Genomic DNA, 20,464 nt, shown 5'->3' with positions numbered 1-20,464 from the left:
TAGTAGGTGCTCTAAGACAAGAATGAAGTTTTAAAAAAATATAGACATTCATATTCTAATAAGCCATTTTTAATGAGTATGCTAAATGGTAACTGATAATAGTTCTGCTAGGCATAGCCTATTTGCTTTTGTAATTGGTGTACTGAATATACTAGTATGAGATAATATAAAGACAATATAAAAATTAAGTTATGCCTGGTGGAGATTTTTCCTTACTATTAAGGATACCTGTTTGCATATATTTACACAAAACCAGAAGAGATTAGGTCAGCACGTGCAACATATACATTCATATCCATTAACTGCTATGAATATTTTGTCACTGCTTTCATCATGTAATGCCAGTGCCAAGCACTTCCTTCAGTCGGGATGTTGCTACAATGTTAAGGATCTTACACCTGATGGAAGGCAGCAAGTAGGAAAGCGTCATTTTTTCCCCCCCCCTCAAGATTAATGGACAGCAAACTGAAGCAAGCCGTTCAAAATATCTATGCAAACGCAGCTCTAGAAATCAGTAAATATCATACACTAGAACCCAATGAAGGTGAAACCCAGTGGGTTAAAGTCCAGAAGGTCACAGGACTCAGCAATTCAGTCTGACTGCCACTACATGAGCTGTAGCCAAGAAATATTACAAGACAAAATTATTATGAGAAACAACCTCACACAAAAAGAAATTTCACTATATTCCTGGAAAAAAAAAACTTGCTGAACGAGAATTGATAAAAAACCCCAAACAAACCAAAAACGTTATTTCACATTATCTGAAACTCTGACTTTCTCCAGTATTTCTTACTGCCAAAGTCTAACTGGGATGAAAGCTTAGCCTCAGTGTATTTATTTTCTCTCCAAATCGTCATGACACATTTTAATTTTCTTTGTATTGATAACATTTATTTTGAATTAAGGAGGGAATTCTGTTGTATGCTGAAGCCTGGCATATGTTAGAGAATGGAAGAGTTTACAGTAAGGGAAACATGAAATTTGCCATCAGACAGAAAGACAAGGAAATCCATTCAGATATCAGGAAAAACAAATGTAACTATTACAGTGGAGAGTCCCTGCCACATCTAGGAGTCACAAGCACTGAAACCGGACTGAGGGCTCTTATGGACCTCTGGATAGCCACAAGCCATCTGTATCAGGTTGTCATAGCCTCACTGCTTGCCAAAACAGTGGTGGTCAGTGCAGGACCCGGTCTAAACTAAAGACCAGCTGGGCTGCCTGTATTCAGGAAGAGCCTTAGAAGCAAAAGAATTAATCAAACCAAAAATCCAAATAGATGACACTGTGTATGAGAGTATGAGAGCGTGAGAGTGTATATGTCTAGTCTATGGAATCATTTATTAGCCAAAATGCTGATGAGATAGAAAAAATTAAAAAAAGAAAACTTAGATTTTAAGGCAGTGTTGAGATTCTGGTTGATACTTGAAGAGATGCTCTGAAAGAGCTGAGAGACCACACAAACCACAACATGAAGAAAGTGCAGAGCTGATGTATTGCAGGCAGCCAGTTATTCTCAGGAATGTGAAAACAAGTCTCACCACTATGGAAATAGATTATTTTCAGTTATGTGTCAACCAGCACAGAACACACATCAGCAGAAGTTTACTGTAGGGGCTGTGAAGGGCTCAGTGATCAATATACACCATATACCAGAACCTTTATCCCCTGCAGCTGGGAATGTCCAACACCAGCACCGTGCAGGACCTGTGAGGCAAACCCATCCCAGGGGTGCTGACATCTTTGCACGCTGAGTGATCTGCCATGGAAGCCCCCCAGAAAAGGAGGGCCAGAGCCACAGTCCCATGTGCTCCAGCCTTCATGCAGTACGGCCACTGCAGAGTGCACCTTTGGAGCAGACCCCTCCTGAACCTCATCCTGCAGCCGTTCTTGGTTTCTCCATCTCCTAGAAGAAGGGAAACACCCTCTGTCTACTCATCCCCTGGGTAACAGACTCCATCACAGGTAGCCACCTGCTACCACTCAAACACAGGCTGTTAGTGACTGACGGCTCAAAAGAAATGTTACCTTAACTGAATGCTCTTCCCTGGTCTTGCCTCATTGAAGAGGGAGGTGGAGAACAGTCTCAACACCAGAAGCTCTGCTCTGGTGTGTCTCAAAAATAACTGATAAAAACCTGAAGTGGAGACTTTAGACCTTTTTTTTGCTTCTTATACAAGCTAAATTCTCATCTTTGCTTAGTGGAAGCAGTTCCAACTAATTTCTAAGCAATCCACTGGCTTTTAATCAGGGACATTTTGATTCAAGCACTGCAAGTATCTTAGCATTCTTACTGGTCAGAAGAAAGCATGTGGTTTCCTTTAAAGCAACCTACAAATGTTCTTAAAACAATTTTTTCACATGGGCTTTTTATGACTCCCTCTCTGCACAGACGGATATAGCTTAAGATGTCAGAGATCTTCAGCCTCCTAAAATGGACAGATGGATTATATTCGTACACATTCTCTCTTTGCCATGGGCCTGATTGAAAGCCCACTAGGAATCTCATTTCCTTCACCTTTCACATGAAGGCATCGCTAAAAAAAATTCAGTTATTAATACATACGTTGTTAGGCAAACTAACGACATGCTTGGAGGTTGCCTGTGTGCCATGACAGAAGGAAGGCATGCACAGCTTCCCTCTCAACTGCTGAGCTGTTTCAGCTTCTTGCTTGCAGGTGGTTTAGTCAGAGATGAGTCACATTTGTCCATGCCTGAATTCTGCAGAGTGACTCAGGCCCTCTTACCTTTAATACAGTGCAAATACCAAACGTACAATGATCAGCTTCAGTTCTAATAGACTAGCATGATGAACAATCTTTTTTTGAAGGTTCAAGTGGTTGCTGCCTTTTGCTGTCTTACAATACCTTTTTCCTGTCTTATAATGCTTTTTGTGACCATATAGTCAGTTTCAAATCACACTGATTTTGTGTGCAAACACACAAAATTAAAATCTACAGCCAGTGCATAGAGAATCTGATTTTATTTAACATGTAAGCTAAATGCATTAATTCACCAAGTTGCACAACCTTTGGAACAGCAACTTAAGGACGGCATTTTTTTGAGCAGTGTCAATCACACTGCTAACATGTAGTAACATTACATGTTAAAGCATGGATTGATGCCCAAAACTCAGCATCTGTAAGCTGATAAAAGACAGAGATGAGAGCCTAAGAGTTAGCACTGAAGTTAACAACATCTATGTAGTTCTCTGATGAACCTGTAAAGCAAACAAAATGCTACAACTAGCTAAATACTTTTATATATGGAGAAAATATGTTATCACACAGGCAGGAGGCTCACAAGCATTTCCTTATTAGGTTTTATTTCTAGTAAAAGGGGGCTAATTACAATATTTCTCTGCTTAAAACAACCAACCTGATCTGCATTTTACAACATCAGGCTGTCAAGGTTGGTGTGAGACTACTCACCCAACTGTCCCTGAGGATAAACTGGAATATTATTCATTGTAAAAACAAATTACAGCATGTCCTATCCAATCAATTCTATTCAGGCAGAGATATGAGAGAATGAGAATAAGAACAAGAGATGGCAGTTTTGCCTGTCTGCTGTGTGTCAAGTATTATAGACTTGTCCTGTTAATACCTATTCTCTATTTCCATCAGGGGAAACATTTTGTAAAGGTTACAGTTTTCTCCGTAAGACAGGGACTCTGTAGTATGAGAGCATCACGACAGTCTTCAAAGCAGACTGGTTTGTTCCTGAAACGGGCAACTTGCCCTTTGATGGGGGCAAATATTTATCAGAATTTAGCAGGCTGCGTGCCCATCAGCGGCTCTGTTCAGTTATCATTTGATGTGACCTGGGCACTGCTCTCCTGAAAGAAGCCACTCTTGGCTGTAACAGCTGCTGCGTAAGTGTCACTCAGTCCCAGTCCTGGTGCTGCTTACAGCAAAGACATCCTAAACCCAGGACTTGGGCACTCGACCATGAGCATGCAGATGGAAATACAACAGCAGGCAGCAGCCTGATCACAAAGCCTCTGGGGAGCAGGAGGAGCTCCAGCCTGCTCTACTGTCCAAGAATCACATTTATCAAAACATGCATTTAAGCTGGGCTCACTGCCACATCATCTGAAATTATATTACCTCAACAGGCAGTTTAACTACGAGTACTTTATTTAGTATCCCTTCCCACTATTCCTCCCTCCTCATAGCGTATTAGTCATCCCAAGTCCTTTGCTTTAGTGATGACAAAAAAATAGAAGCACAGCTACACCTTGCATTTTTGCCTCGAGGGAAGAAAGGTTGATGGTCAGTTCAAGTTCTTGCAGCAGGAAGAGAATAATTTTCAGTTATATTCTATGATTTGGGTTAGAGGTGGGGAAACAGATCCGAACATCCCTATTGTGAATTTTCCCCACCGGTAGCTCCTAGTTTAAAAGATCCAAGCATCCCTCCAGCCCCTTCCAATAAAGAAAAGATAATTACTGCTAGGAAGAAGAATGACAAGAGAAAGTCATGCATCTACACTCCTACCAAGAGATGGATGCGATCTTACACAGACACAGATACCCTTCCATGGTGCATAAGGAGATCCAATTAAGCGAGCACCGGCAATGCCACAGGCCGCACAAGCCCACCCTGCAAGCCCGGGAAATCCTAAGTGCCTGAATCCTGTGCTGTGCTGTCAAAAGCACAAAGTCAGAGATTCTGCATATGGAGACGATGCTGTTTACCTGGACATAAATTCTTATTTAAAAATACTAATCCTGGAATGAAATTAAGACAACAAAACATTCAAGAATTAGGAAGTGCTAAACCAAAGCTACTCATGTGGGTTTTAGTTCCACCCAATAACACTGTTCCTATGTAGAATCATACATATTTTCCAACAGAATCCACTGTTTTATTCAAGATACAGAAAAGGGAGATCATTTAATAGAAAATTATTCATCCTTACCACTGTGAGATATCAGGTCATATTTAAACATACTGAATCAATTCTATACCAAAAGCAGTAGTTTCTTATTTGTATGGTCTAAAGACCACCAATTCAGCTCCCCAATGAATACTAAGTTCTATTATCTCATAAGTGTACACAGATGATACAAAAAAATAAAAAGCATATTCTAGTCACACAGTTGAGCCAGATTTATACAACAGAAAATTATGCAGCCACAAAATTTGTTCTGCATGAGCATTCAGTTCTCCTAGTGCAGAGATCATCCTTAGCAGCTCTGCAATATCTTCCCTCACTCAACACAAGCTCCCACAGTTAATGAGGCAATGATCCTGCAGAGAAGAGCCCCCTTTATTATGTATCTCACAAGCAGATCCATTCTGCATAGTGAAGGAATAAGATCTGTGGGAAAATTATAGAATATAGGTTCATAATTAAAAACTACTTGCATAATGCTGGCCAATAAAGGTTGTGTGAGCAAGGTAGACCATGCCAAACAATAAAGCATTAAGTTGCAACCTTCTACATCATTGGGTAAGAGTTAATATCTCAAAGATTAAAATATCTTCCTGAAAAACATTACTGCTTTTTAACAGAGTATTACCCTAAAAGGAGCTATATTCTCCAAGCATTTCAGCTGAGTAACTTGTATTGAGAAAGAGCTGCATTAACTATGCTAGACCACACTGAAACTTAACGTAATTTTTTGAAATATACTTTAAAAACATCTCATAAAAATGCATGCATGTATGTGTACATTAAGTTTAATAGAGAGTGTTTATGAACTATAAAAAGATATGTGATTTAATGTAATAAAATAAGGTTGTTTATGAAAAACAAGTATTTATGATGATGGTACAGCTTTGTGAAGGTTTGGTAAGATACCAAAAAGAACCATTAGAAGTTTCATTCAGAATAAATAGAAGTGGGTTGGAACATATTTATTGCAAAAACAAACGTGACTGGAAGCTTAATACATAATAAGCTTGTAAAAACAGCCCCAGCAGGTTTTGTATTTTAAAGTTATTGGACCAGTTAATGTAATTAATAGAAGACACCTCATTAGAGGATGTTAAAATGAAGCAAAAAAAAAGTTATACAATAAAGTTTTCTTAAGATTGCAACAACTACAGTCTTCCCAGGGCAGAGGAAGGGTTCTCTTTTATTATGCCCATGCTCCAAGGACTTATTTTTATAAGAAAAAAAAAAACCCAACCAGCAAAAAACCAGAAAAGAAACCCCCAAAAGCCAAGACACAGATAGTGAAAGAAAAACAAGCTAAAAGAAAAGGAAACAACTAGGCAGATCATTAGTATCATGCTTGCTAAGCTAAAGCAAGGAGAAACAACTTTAAGAAAAAACAACAGATAACTAGTATGTTAAACATGCGTAGCTAGGAGGAAGAGGGAAGTATACATGCAAATAAACACCAGTTGTTTGATGCAGCTTCTGAGCAAAACAAGATGCCTTCTTCTGGAGCTAAAAACCAATGCCAGGTGCCGCAAACTGCTAATCTCTGGCAACAGGGAAACAAGTGGTATTTAGGTATCCTCAAAAGCAACGGTATAAAGAGCCAATGATTCAATAATCCTAATTTATCATCTCTCACAGGACAGTTTTAAAGATAAACCAAAAAATCCTGAACAACTAGAAGCTTTCAGCACAGGCAACTGCAAAATGTATCATAAAAAGGAATGCAAACCATCATTTAGAGATGACTATAATACCACAAGTATTACCCACTATCTACAGGAAGTAAAGGAAGTGGATACTTCAAAGCAGAACAAATACAATGAAGCATCTCAAGCATTTCAAACAGTGAAAATGTAGATTTTTATTGAGCAAGCTGCGCACTCTGGCATTAGTTAAAGGCTTATTACCTCCGTATACTTGAACTAAAGCATCTGAAGCTGTAAAGAAAAGTTAGATGAACTGGTAAAGGCTTTCCTACAAACGTCACTCATACTCTCTGCAGACCTAGCATTATAGATATAAGCTGCATCTACACAATAAGAAGTAGTACTACGCAATAAAACCCCAAACCCACCTGGCTCAAGTGTAAGAAATATAGCCCTTGAGTCTACTGCTCAGGACACTGCCCCGTGCCACATCAATATACCCCTGTGCTTTGCCAATGGATTTCTCTGCTACACAACAAGGGGATACCAATTTTGAGTGTCGAGCTCTGTAGCAGATATATCTGAACACTAACATTTCTCTGCCTTCCTCTTCTCTCTGCCTCCTTTGTCCCCGTCCTTTTAACTACTGTCACACCATTCCTCTTTCTCCCCTACTTGTATTTCCCTCCTTGGTTCTCTTAAGCTTTATTCCTCCAACACTCCCTGTTGCTGCAACGCTTCTATGCTGCTGATCTACCTACCCACTGCTGACCCTTCCCCTTCACCCCGCACTTGCCTATTCCTCTCTCAGCTCCTATTCTGACTTGCCATTCTCCAAAAATGCTGTAACTAAACGAAATTGCAACCTGACTCCAGCCTCACGCACCTCCTTTCTCAGCAATCTGTTCCTTGGCACTCCTCATGACACACCAGCAGCTCCTCTGCTTCAGCCGAGCAGTGAGGAGGGGTGAATCAATGGAGCACCTCTGCTCTCCGATCCGGAGCCTACTGTGGCCAGCAAGGGCATGACAAGTCCTGCTCAGCCCATGTGTCAAAAGCACATCTAGCCTACCAGTCACACAGGATTTGAGAAGAAAGGACAACTGCTCCGCTCTCATGTGACCTCTGGAGACTGTAAGGACAAACTCTAGGAATCCTAGGGAGCACACATAAGGAATTCACCCCTGGGAGCAGCAAGAGGCATACTATCAGTACCATAGCAGCCATCTTGCTCATCCTCATCCACATGCTGAAATGCAGAACAAGGTTCTGACATGTTTTCAGGAACATGTCTTGAAAAACCCAGCCTTAAAACAGACTTCTACTGGGTTGAATCTCAGTCAAGCAAAATTCTGCAAACCTAAAAGCTCCTAAATCCAAGCTCTTACAAATAATTAAAAAAGCACCAAGTGCTTTTATCATGGAAACCACCATCTTTCCTGTCAATAATGACTGAAGGCCACTAAATCTGCAGTTATGTCTGGATTTACCTTTCCATTACAAAGCCAATTTTTACACCAGTCTCTGAATCTTACCCTCTATCCCAAAGTTGGGATCTACCCTTGATCTAAGAACCAGGAACTCTTACACCATTCTATTGGTAATATTCCCCAAGTTCTCTATTCTACTTTTGTTTCCACTCAATTTTCATTGCTTGAAAGGTATTTGGATGGACATACAATCCTTTTGATTAAAACTTATTTTACTGCCACGGTGCAATCCTTTCCTTGAATATCCACTGCAAACCCTACCTCACATTTCTAAAAACAGAGAGGCCCACTGTCATTCATCAGCCACACAAACACAATGTTTTCCACATTTTCACCCACACTTTCAGTCTATTTAAAGGAATTTGTTGATGGCCTGCTTCATTAAGTTCCAGGACAATTATCAGGCAGGTTTTGCATGTGGAAGTCAGTTTTTTGCTTTCAGAGGAAATATGCTGATGCACACTTGATCCTTTTCTTGTCTAATTCATTTCTGCTCATTCCAATTATCAAAAAGTAAATTAGTTCCAGAAAGGTCAGATGAGTCTGGCCAGGTGCCAACTACCACTACCATTATTATTGTCATTGAACTAGTCATGTACCCAGGTTCTCTCATAAACATGTTGCCCAGAAAAACTTTGTTCTTATTCAAAGAAAATTTAAAGTTATGTATGGGAATCTTAATAGTTAACATTTGGAGCATGTTTGAGACAGATTAGATATACTTTCAAAATTCACAGCAGTGATGTGGGTCTCTCAGGGAAAAGCTAGTCTATCACAGAAAAATCACAAGAGGCAAGCTACCAGCAAAATGCGAGTGGAAAAGGATAACACTACAAAATAAATAAAATTCTGTACATGACTAACAAGTGCAATCATTGTATAGGTTAGCACATTTTCAGGTTAAAGCTGCATTTGTGAAATGGCATGAAAAGGAGGATGTTCTATAACTAGAGTACTTCCATGCAGACACCTTTAAAGTCAGTCCACATTTTTTGCATGACTACTCTGTCAAATGAAAAAACTATAAAAAATTTCAAAACACAGAGCTAATAACTTCAAGAGGCAAAGAGTGTGATTCACCTTCACATAAAGCATTTACTTTTAGATATATAAGTAGATTGAGCTATATCTTCACCCAAAATCAGCTGAGGATCTTGGGAGAAAGAAGCAGCCTTTAAGATCACTATTACACCAGAAGTATATTTGTTATGCAAGAGAACACATATAGGTTGGATGCGAGAGGAGCACTTCCCATCACCTAAATGTGAAGTGCCAGGGATTCCCAAAAAAGGAGGAAGAAGTGGGCTGTAGGTCACTTGGCTCTTCTAGCAAATTGTTCTCCACCTATGCTGTTTTAAGATCAGGTATTTGTGTTTTATCCCATCTTTAGGACTCAGTAAAAAAAAAAGTACTAATTAGCAACATTTAAGTAAGCCAGAAAGATGAGCTGTTTATAGCAAAGCATTCAATTATGTAGCACACACAAGCACTATGTTTATTCGGGCCCTTAATTAGTTCATTTGTCCACTACAGTTAAAAACTGCAAGCTCTTAAGTGCAAGTAACATGAAGATTTAAGGTCCCTCTGTTTAGAGTATACTGGTACTGCGAACAAATAAAAGTGGGTAGATAATATATACTTCAGTTAGACAAGAACTGTAATGACAGCATAGATGAAGTTTAAGGTAATTGGTGAGCTCAAACAGGTCTGTTGGAAGCTAAGCTACCTACTAGACTAGCATGGGCAAGGCACAGAGGTAGTCCAGTAGCTTCCTTGCAGTCAGATCAACTGGGGGCAACTTCTCTAGCAGTCACACAATGAGGCTCACCTATGTTTCTGCAGAGGTATGCCTTGATATCCTTGACAGTACACCTCAAGGAATTACTTCAACAAAACAAAAACATTATACAGTTATAACTGAAAAACTGCTGGAAAACATGCAGTGCTGCCAACTACTCTTAACTCCCACAGATGCAGTCACAGCAAGCTGATATCCTACAGCAAGGCTGTCCAGCATTTATGCTATGTCCAGCAATGCAGAAAACTAAATTCTTCCTAGTGGGCCTCAGGTGACCAGATCTGCACCTGACATAGGAACAACATGCTGCTGCTCCCATCACCCATATATGCACTTCAATGTCTGGCCACATGCAAAGTCTCCTTCTGTTCCTATCACACATTTGATGAGAAATGCCCATGGTTTTGGTTACAGCTGGAGAGGAATCAGAGCATATAGATTTTTCACTGTCCCTAAAGGAAGTCACATATCTCACCCCAGCTGAAAGTTCATAAGCCACTGCTCTGTTGCACGTGGCTCAATCTGAACTAGGAATTTACAAATAAAATATTTGTTTAAAAAAATAAAATTGATAAAATGGAGAATGGCATTGCCACATAGCCCACAATAGATACATGTTAATATTATGTTAATGATTTAAAAAAAAATTATTTCTCCCAACAGTCCCTATACAGAAGTTATTAGTTAAAAAAAGGAAAGGTTTTCAAACTAGGAGAAAGGTGGAGCTAGAAATCATGGGGAATTACAACACATTGAGGCCTCGTGGTCAACAGCAGTTAAAGGCATACAAGCCATCTAGCCCTTTACCTAGCACAAGAAACATTCAGGATTTAACGAGAGCTTGGTACTTCAGGAATCCTCCAATGGCTCACGTATGGTCATATTGAAAGACTTCATAGTAGTTTGGTAAGACTTCATAGTAGTACAGACAAATAATTAGGTCTTATGTCTCCATCCAGAACTGAAGAGAATCCAGTGCACACCTGGGGCACAACTTCTGGTTTAGTTTCCTGAGAAGAAACAGACCCCAGAATGGCTCAAACTAACTCAGTCACAGCAAGTAGGACAATCAAGGGGTTGCTTCAAAATTCATTACAGTGCCAGAGCAAGGTACCAATACAGGTACAGACCAGCAGTCAAGCCAATTCAGGTGTCAGACACCTCAAAAACCAGAGACAGGTCCTAAGCTGAAACAAAAGCATTCAAATTGTTCAGAAGATTTTGAGCGGAGATTTGAATAACAGCCACATCTGTGTTACAACAAGTTTGCAGCCAGACTTTGTGCAGCCCTGTGTATATAGGAGCAACTGATGTGGCTGCTGTTCACATAACTCTTGCCCAAAACTAGTACCCCTGGAAGGTTTTTTTAATTAAAAAGGATTTAGTGCTATTAAACAATAAAATATCAGAACCCCAGAGGAGGCATAATTACAAGATGAATTGTGCAGCTCCACGGTTTCCAAATCCACATGGTGTTATTGGCAGCTGGCCTTCAATTATAAGGTAAAAAGCAAAAGCCAGTGACAGTGAGGTGAGGTGCTCGCCATCCCTTAAAGGAATACTGCTCCCCTTGGAGGTTTCTGCACCGATTGGACTTTGTTACAGCAGCTACCCATGGTAATCTGACTACATCATGGATAGCAAAATGTGCAAAGTTTACCTGGTGTTAATTTCAGTGCTACCAGAAACTGAGCAGGCTTTCTGGGTTTTCACTAAATGGAAGGTTTGGCCCTAAGACAAGACAGGAGACACATATGGGAACAAAAGCTGCAACTAAGGCAGCCAGAAATTTCACCAGTATGTGAAATTTGCCTTCAACAAGCTTTGACCATAGTCCAAAATCTGTGCTGAAAACTTCACAGAACAAACCCTTTCAGCTATAACCCCCCTCCTCCTCCTTCAGCATCTCCCCATGAAGACCTGCCCAACAGCAGGAGCTGCAGAAGAACAAATAGAACCAAGACAAAGAGCTGGAGTGAAATAGCCCATACAGGTTTGAGGTTGCTGCTTTTTGCTGTTTCAAAGATGTATAAGCAGGCTATTAGAAGGACAAACACAATCTTGTCTTACCAAAAAGCTTTCTTGTAGGTTTTTTTTTGTGGGTTAATTTTTTTAGAGAGAAGGGGAAATGGGGAAGCAAGTCACAGCAGATATTAAGCATGCACTTGTTTTGATGACAGACACTTTCGCATCATATTTTCAAAGCATTTCAAAACACCCTTTTGAAACACAAGAAGCCTTCCCAAAGAGAAAGTTTATGAATTTCACCTATATAATCCTAAATAGAATGCTTTGTTTTACCACAATCTGATTCCCTTCCACCTTCTGTTTGCCCCATTGCCACTGCTTCTCATTGTCCCAAAGGGCTTCCCCACCACATGTGTGAAGCTATTTTATATGGCATTAGAGGGACACAGATAACTTCATGAATTTCTACCATGTAGTTACAGCCCAGCAGTGATTGGGCTCCTGATTTGCTCTGATACCAAACCCCTGCACTATGCTGTAAAACACATCAGCCACCTGTTTCTCATTCCAGTGACAATGGTTTAACCTGCATTGAAGCAGAAGCTACTTTAAACCTCAGTTCCTTTGGCTTCAGGGTGATACTGAGTACCCAGATACCTACAACACCCTTATTTCATGATTTCTTGTTGTGTTAGGGCAATACTATAATGGCCAATATACTTGAAGTAGATAAATGCTAATGCAGCTGCAATCACACCAATCAGGAAACTGATCTGCATGGCAGGGTGGAGAGGAGGACTCAAAAGAATGGGGAAACTCCCCCCACATTTCAGTTGGGTGCAATTTCCAATCTATTTTGCTGCACAGCTACATAAATGCTGAGTTAATTTAGCAGTTAGATGGAAAAAAGGTAGTGGTGAAGTACCTATGAACATGTAATAAACCAACCTTTGAGCCACATCCCAAAAGGGCACTGATAACTCAATGCCCAGTACTTCAGTGTGAGCTATACAATAAGTCCTCTAAAAATTCAGGTTTAATTTACTCGCCTATCACAAAGCAAGTCTGTAGCAGTACAGGGATACATGGGTTCAAGCATAAAGTCTTGGTCTAATGTTGTGATCTTTTGTCTAACCAATTATCACAGACACATTCCCAGCCTTCAGAGAGTCCATCCTTGTGGACAGCATGGCAATACTGAGTTTGGCAGGGATGCGTACACACACTAGGTAACACAACAAGAAAAAGTCTCAGGCTCAGCATTTCCAAAGAGATCTGACACACAAGCAGGGCATGATTGATTGTCTCTGCTGTACTTTATAGGCCACCTTAGGAAGCAGCACTGTCAAAAAGGGCAGAAGATTAATATCGTCATCACAAGGTGAGTGATGCTGTGAGACAAAAGCTTGCAACTGCACACACTGCTTGGCACAAAAGACCTGCAGATCCATCCTCCATGGCTTTGTCCTGGTCTTGAGTCTCTGTACACACACAAGTCTGAGCAGACATACAGAACTGAGAATACCAGTTTTATTCTCAAGTCTTCCCACGAACAGATTCCCATCTCCCTACAGCTGCTCTTGTACCTTGAGATATATGAGCAATCCAAAGACCTGGAGAAAGCTTTACTGCTTCATGTCCACAATGCAGGCAGTGGTTCCAAAGCTGCCACATTAAGGAAGCAAAAAGAAAGTTACACCCCAGTGAGCACCTCGGTGGCAGCAAGTAGAGACAAGAACCATCTAACATCATGTGGCATTGGACTAGTGATGCAGCATATACCTGCTGAGCAGGTAAAAAGTTCTCCACATAATTTTTGGCTTGCCACTGCGCTAGGCAACCTGCTGAGCTACATCCGCTGTTAAGATTGGCGGAAGGGCAGCCTCAAGGCTGACAACCACTAAGACAAGAGGAGCGGGACAGAAACAAGAATAAGCTGTTAAAGTACAAGGTTTGCAAAACCTGTAATTGATCAAGGAATGCTACAGCATTACAAACTCTTCCCACGCTAATTCTTTTCCCCATCTCCTATTCTGGCTGACACCAATGGAAATTTGTAACACCTGACAGTAACTAGTTACCAAGACTTACAATCAAAAAAAAAATTAAAAGAAACAGAGAATCACAAAACAGCCAAGATTGGAAGGAGACTCCGGAGATTTCCTAGTGCAACACCCTACTCACACCAGGGTGATTTAGGGAAAGTTGCTCAGGTCCACGTCCAGGCAAGCTTTATTCATCTTCTTCAAGGATAGAGACTCCAAAACCTGTGTCACCTGTTCCAGGTGTTTGACCAACCTCAGAGTAAAATAATTATGTTTAAAGGAAAATTTCCTGTATTTCAATATGTGATCATACACATCAATAAGATCCCTGCTAAGCCTTCCCTTCTCCAGGCTGAAGAGCACCAGCTCCCTCAGCCTCATCTCATATGAGAGACACTCCCATCCCTTAATAATCTTCATGGTCATTTGCTGGAACTGCTGCAGTATGTCCATATGTGTCTCATACTGGGGAGCTGGAATACCAGACAAAGCACTCCAGATGTGTCTCAGCCCCCAGAGTAGAAGGGAAGGATCATACTGTTGAGCTGCTGGTGATGCTTTTCCTAATACAGCCCAGGAAGCTCTCGGTATTCTTTGCCTCAAGGGCACATCACTGCTCCTGCCGAGCATGGTGTCCACCAGGATCTCCAGGGCCTTTTCTGCAAAGCTGCCTTCCAGCCCATCAGTACTGGTGCATGCAGCTATTCTTCCCCAGGGGCAGGACTCTGCATTTCCTTCTGCAGAACTTCACAGGATTCTGGTCAGCTGGTTTCTTCAGCCTCTCAAGGTCCTTCTGAACTGCAGCACAATCATGTGGTGTATCAGCCGCTCCTCCCACTTTTGTACAGTCTGCAAACTTGCTAAAGGTGCACTCAGTCCTATCATCCAGATCATTAATAAAGATCGCTAAGCAGTATTGGCCCTATTATCAATCCCTGGGGTATAACACTAGGGAAGGATTTCCAATGGGACTTTGCAGAGCTGACCACAACCCTATATGGCCAGCAGCTCAGCCAGTTTTCAGTTAACCTTGGTGTTCCTTTGTCTAATCGACACTTCATCAGTTTGTCAGTGAGGATGTTATGGGAGACAGTGTCAAAAGTGTTACTAAAGTCAAGATAAACAACACCTACTTCTCTCCACATATCTACCAAGCTAGTCATTTCATCTGGCTTGTCAAGCATGATTTCACCTTCATAAACCCATGCTGACTACTCCCAATTATCTTTTTGTCCTTTATGTGTTTGGAAACAGTTTCCAGGATTATTTGCTCCATCACCTTCCTGGGGACTTATGAGAGGCCAATCACCTATAGTTCCCCATGTTCTCCTCCTTGAGCTTCTTGTAGCTAGTGGTGACAATTGTTTTCTTCAAGTCCTCGGGAACCTCCTTCAATTTCCAGGGCCTTTCAAAGATAATCAAGAGTGGCCTCACAATGGCATCAGCCAGCTTATTCAGCACCTTTTAGTTCATCCCACTAAGTCTCATGGACTTGTGGGTGTCCTGCTTAAGTGTTCCATAACCTGATCCTTCTCCATGAAGGATAAGTCTTCCTTACTCCAGACACTGATCTCAGGGCCTGGGATTGCTGAAGGCAAGTTTTACCAGTAAAGGCCATGGTGAAGAAGGCAGCAAATACCTCAGCTGTTTCCCCATCCTTTGTCACAAGGTCGTCCCACCCGAATCAGCAGTGGATCCAAATTTTCTCTCATATCTGTTTAGAAGCCCTTTTGGTTGCCCTTCACATCACTTGTCAGATTCTGCATGGGTTTTGGCTTTCCTAATCCTGTGCTTGAGTGATCAGTGTTTCTATATGCCTCCTGGCTCACCTGTCCCTGCTCCCAGCTCTTCTACACTTTTTAGGGAAACGGCTAGGTCGAAGAGACTTGCACTCAATGCTTGCTCTGTTTCTGTACCCCATCATAACCAGTATTCCATTTCAAGTGTTTCAATTTGTTCCCCAGGGGACTTCTCGAAGTATGGTGTGAAGTCCCCCAGCAAACTTCTTACACACTTGAAAACCTGACTCCTAATCAAAGGAACAGCATTCTTAAACAGGTAAGCTTGGCTGGAGCACCTCATTCTTAATGGTGACCTTCACTGAACATATTTTGAAGGTACTTTCCCAAACAAGGTCTCATCTTTTCATTTTCTCCATTTTCATCAGGTGAAGAGATGGAAGCCCTGCAGTGCTAGAACCTATTTCAAGTTCCGAGTAGGGGGCTGAGCAAGAACAAGTAATAAGCATGCTTTAGTGATTACTGTAAATCACAGGGTGTCCAATTTCCTATTGCTCTAGATCTTCCATTATAAAGATGTTACCTCTTCATCATGGCAGCCCATTAGCATTCACTTTGAACATGACTCCACAAGACATCATGAAATAGTATCAGGTCATGGTAACTCATGCTCCTGAATTGTGTACCTGGCACCGATACAAAATTCTTGTTTTATATTCGACAATGAAAGTCCTTGTTCCATTCTTATTCCTTGCTGATAAAACAGTGAATGAGGTGTACGCACAGTATGTGCAACAAGGGAACACATCCAGAGGTTTAATGGCTTTCTTAAGTACTTTTGCAATCCTCCCTAGCAAGGCGTTACACAAAATGCTGCTATCCTTTTCATTGAACAAACATTGTTTTCAGGATAATTAATTTTAAAAAAAACCTTATTTCCAAAAGTATGAAAGATATTGCACATCCCAATAATTTATTAATCTGCAGTATTGCGTTAAACCTTGGCTGTCTCCAGCAGTGATGTTTCAAGAGCAGTTAGAAGTCAAATAACTGTGTCCAGGGTCTTAAAGATTGGAAATAAACAGGTTTAGATGAAAGAAGTTTAATCCTGTGAAGAGTTTGAGATATCCAGAGATATTAGTATTATTACAAAAATTTCTGCAGCATCCAATAATTTTATGTCAATTAATTATGAGGCAAATATTGATTTCATATATTTATAAGAGCTTATTTAGCCATTCTAAAAGCAAAACATCTTTATTAACAATCTGAAGAGGATTAGCAAACAGCATTTTAACTTCAGAGGTTATCAAATTGGCAGTTACTGCCAAGATGGTTGAGATAATAAAAAAGATGTGCAGAAGTTAGAAATACGGACACAGTAGCATAATATTAACCTGGTAGAATACAGAGCAATACTTTTGGGAGTGGGGAAGTCACCCCAACACAGATGTTTAGCACAAGACAGGAAAAAAACTGCCAAAACATGCAGGTCACTTAAAGCAGGCAAGGCAGAAGAGATAAGCAATGGCAGTAGGACTCCAAAGCACGGGGGCAGAAGGAGTGGAGCAGATGATCCCTCCCACCCACACCACGGCTGTCCCTAACCACTAAGTACATAGTACTTAATAAGGAAAGCAAAAGTTGCAGATGCAAAGCAAAGCAAAATAAGGCATTTATTCACTGTTTCCCATCAGTAGGCAAATGTCCAGCCACTTCTTGGAAAGCAGGACCCCAGCACATGTAACCATTACTCCCAGCCTCCTGCAGAACCCCAGCCTGCCGGCCTTGGGCAGGGCATAGGTTAGAGAGAGCTTTGATGCTGTGCATGCACCGTTTAGCAACAGCCAAACCACTGGTGCATTATCAATACTTCTAGCTGTAAATACAAAGAACGGCACCATAAGGGCTGCTGTGAAGAAAGTTATCTCCATCCCAGCCACAGTACAACCTCCACCCCTCATTCCATACCATTTGCATCACACCCAAGTCCCATATTACCCAAGTATCCTCTGACCATCCCACCCCATTGCTTTTCTTTCTCATTCCTGAAATCCCTTTGTACCAACACTTAACACATGTATTCTTCCACACTTAAACCATCTTTACATCCAGCAGATTTATACATCCTCATTAACCAGTATCCTCTGTCCCTTAAGTGGGGGCAAAGACAGTTCACCACACCAAGGTTTTATTTAGGCTTCAAAACACAGAAAGGTCTTCAGAAGAAGCAGCTGTACCAATCACTGAATTCAAAGACAGAATACTAGATGAAGCAATCTAACATGCATTGCCTTCAAGAGGCATCAAGTGTACATGTACGCTTGGGTGTAAAATCTAAAGGTGACATTCAGTCCTTCAGAGAAATTCTTTGCAACCACTGACAACGCCTTCATCTTGCAGCATTCTGAGAAATAAGTTTATCTCAGGAAGCAGCAAAAGACTTTCACTTTAGACCTTTTGGTCTTTATCTGCTACAGGATGACCTACCATCTAGCTTTACCACTTTTTCCTGAGTTTTCGAACTACACCATTATTATTGTTAGATAGTCTTCAACAAGCACAATACTATTTTATTAATAGTCACCACTAGTCAAGCAGCAAAAACAGATGAGAGCACAAAAATCCAAACTAAATGCAACCCTTAAGAACAGCCTCTTCTCTCATTTTCAATTTCTCTTGCTAAATGGAGATAAAGAACATATCATACTGAGCCCCATTCCTACTTCTATATTGTAGAGAATTGGCTGCACATATAGCCATTTAAGCCAATTTTATCCTTCCTATGACTGTGCATGGAAAGCAGAGCTGGTTTAAAGCTGCGCCTATAAGGAAAGGCTCTTACCTGCGTTAGCCCAGGGGAGATACCAGGGACAGCTGACATTCACATAGGTGCCGGGCAGTCCGTCTGGCCAGCAGGCATAATTGTCAAATGTTCTATTGCAGAACTTGCCTTCTGCAGAAAGATGGAAGGGAGGGTCATGCCACTGCCTTGTATTAATACTGCAAGGAGGAAAAGACTGAAGAGCAGAAGGTAAAAGGAAACGTGCATAAAAGGAGACATGTGCATTTGAGCCATAACAGCATTATGCAATTAAGCTTTGACATGGAGTTAAACTCTTTCAGACAGATAAATCTTGTTCATCCCCACAAAACAAGAAACTGGTTTCAGGGGGAGAATGGAAGAACAGTTTAGGGTCTGACTAAATCGAGGAACAAGAAGGGTAAATCAATACTGATTCATTCCCTTCTTTTATCTTCTATACCCTCATGTGTCTCAGTTTAATTTAAAATAATTTTTGCTATGAATACTGTAGATAATTCCTGAGAATGCTTCTCAGTCATGCAGTTGGAAAGTCTAGCCTAATATACAGATCCATCAACGAAATACCCACATGCAACCATAACTTTGCACTACAGCTTAATCAACAGGAGAATACTTCAACTTCAGATTTATTAAACTGTCATTCTTAGAGGGCAGCACTCAGCCGCTCAACAGGATAATGGAGCAGAGGGAGATGAATGTTTCCCTGACATTGTTGTCATCAGTTACTGCTCTCACTTTGCCATAACAACGTAGTTAGAGAAGGAAAATCAACAGTTTTGAAATAAGTCTTCACAGATACAACTTTAGACCCATCTTATCTTTCTCAGTGTGTCACAAAAGCACTGAAGCATAGGAGAGACCACACTGTGTCCAGCTGTGAGCGTCATTGACAAGTCACCAGCGTCCTCTAAACACCATGATTTTGGCACATCACAGCTGCTCTCAGCACATTACAGCAGCTCAACTGCTAAGACAAGCTGCATTTTCATTTTCGCTAAGGAAATCTTTTTTTTTAAAGCCATTTCAGCATTTTAAAATGCTCAGAAATAGTTTATACCAACTTTAAGGCCCACAGACTGCTACGTCAATGTGAACAGCATGGTGCCAGTTTTCCTAACACCTGTGCGCTCTCTCAGCTCTGCCCCCTAAAAAAGTTCCAAGGCTATTACATTAGTTTGCTGCTTTGATGTGCTACAGCCACCACTTGCCATTGCAAAACACTCTGGACCTAAAGACTAAGATCTTTACAATGAAATTGTTCTATAAAATGCTTCCTCAGAGGGAAGAGTCCCACAGAGAGCAGGAGGAAGCAAATGGGATTAAAAAAAGGAAATGGACTGGGAAGTAAGCTGGAGAGGTATTTTCAAGTTCATCATCGCCCCCTTGTTACTGTTATAATGCATTTTAAAATTCATACATCCTATCCCTACCAAACCGGCTTACCTGCCGTAATGGGGGGTGCCTCATACAGGTATTTCAGACATTGGAGCTGATACTCCTTCCACTTCTGCATAACCCCAGAGAGGGACCCATCTGAACTCTGAAAGAGAAACCCTAAGTGTCAGACATGGCAGGGATTTAAACTGTGTATTTTTCACGCAGCCCGAGTAGGTGGATGTGAAAATTACTACCACAAGCCAAAACAGCACTGCTTATCATAAAGGGTACAAGATGTTGCTATGCCTGATTGAAACCAGAGAAATCCCTTTCTATTTGTACTATGAGGAACTGAAGAAACCCATAAACAACTATACTGTGTCCTCACTGAAACCCAAACTGAGTTAGCCTTGCTCTCCTGAACATGCCCCAGTTGTGTGATTTATTATCTCATGAAAAGACAGGGACAGCAGCGCGTCCTTTCAGGAGCGGTTCTCTTTCCAACAGCAGTATTTCTGCTATCCCATAAATGAGACCAAGTTAATTCACTGTATTCAGGGATATCCCCAAGCATTCTTCCAGAAGGTGGATGAAAGGTTTCCAGCTCAGCTTTTCTTCCACGAACAACAGCTTTTCCCTGCATCCAACACATTTTTCCTGAAACTGCTGAAAGAG

At 41.0% G+C, this 20,464-nt stretch overlaps 1 protein-coding gene across 1 annotated transcript in view; it reads right to left on the bottom strand.

The window, feature by feature from the left end:
- GLP1R (glucagon like peptide 1 receptor) overlaps positions 1-20,464 on the bottom strand; it is an 87,570-nt gene that overhangs the window by 37,083 nt on the left and 30,023 nt on the right. The window contains exons 2-3 of the mRNA XM_064446019.1: positions 19,856-19,952; positions 18,431-18,541 (exon numbers count right to left, since the gene is read on the bottom strand). Coding sequence (XP_064302089.1) covers positions 18,431-18,541; positions 19,856-19,952 — 208 coding nt within the window. The remainder of the gene's footprint in view (positions 1-18,430; positions 18,542-19,855; positions 19,953-20,464) is intronic.

Source organism: Phalacrocorax carbo, chromosome 3 (genome assembly GCF_963921805.1).
Source record: "Phalacrocorax carbo chromosome 3, bPhaCar2.1, whole genome shotgun sequence".
Classification (NCBI taxonomy): domain Eukaryota; kingdom Metazoa; phylum Chordata; class Aves; order Suliformes; family Phalacrocoracidae; genus Phalacrocorax; species Phalacrocorax carbo.
The sequence above is the reverse complement of the archived record's forward strand: the minus strand, read 5'-3'. Positions and strand labels throughout refer to the sequence as shown.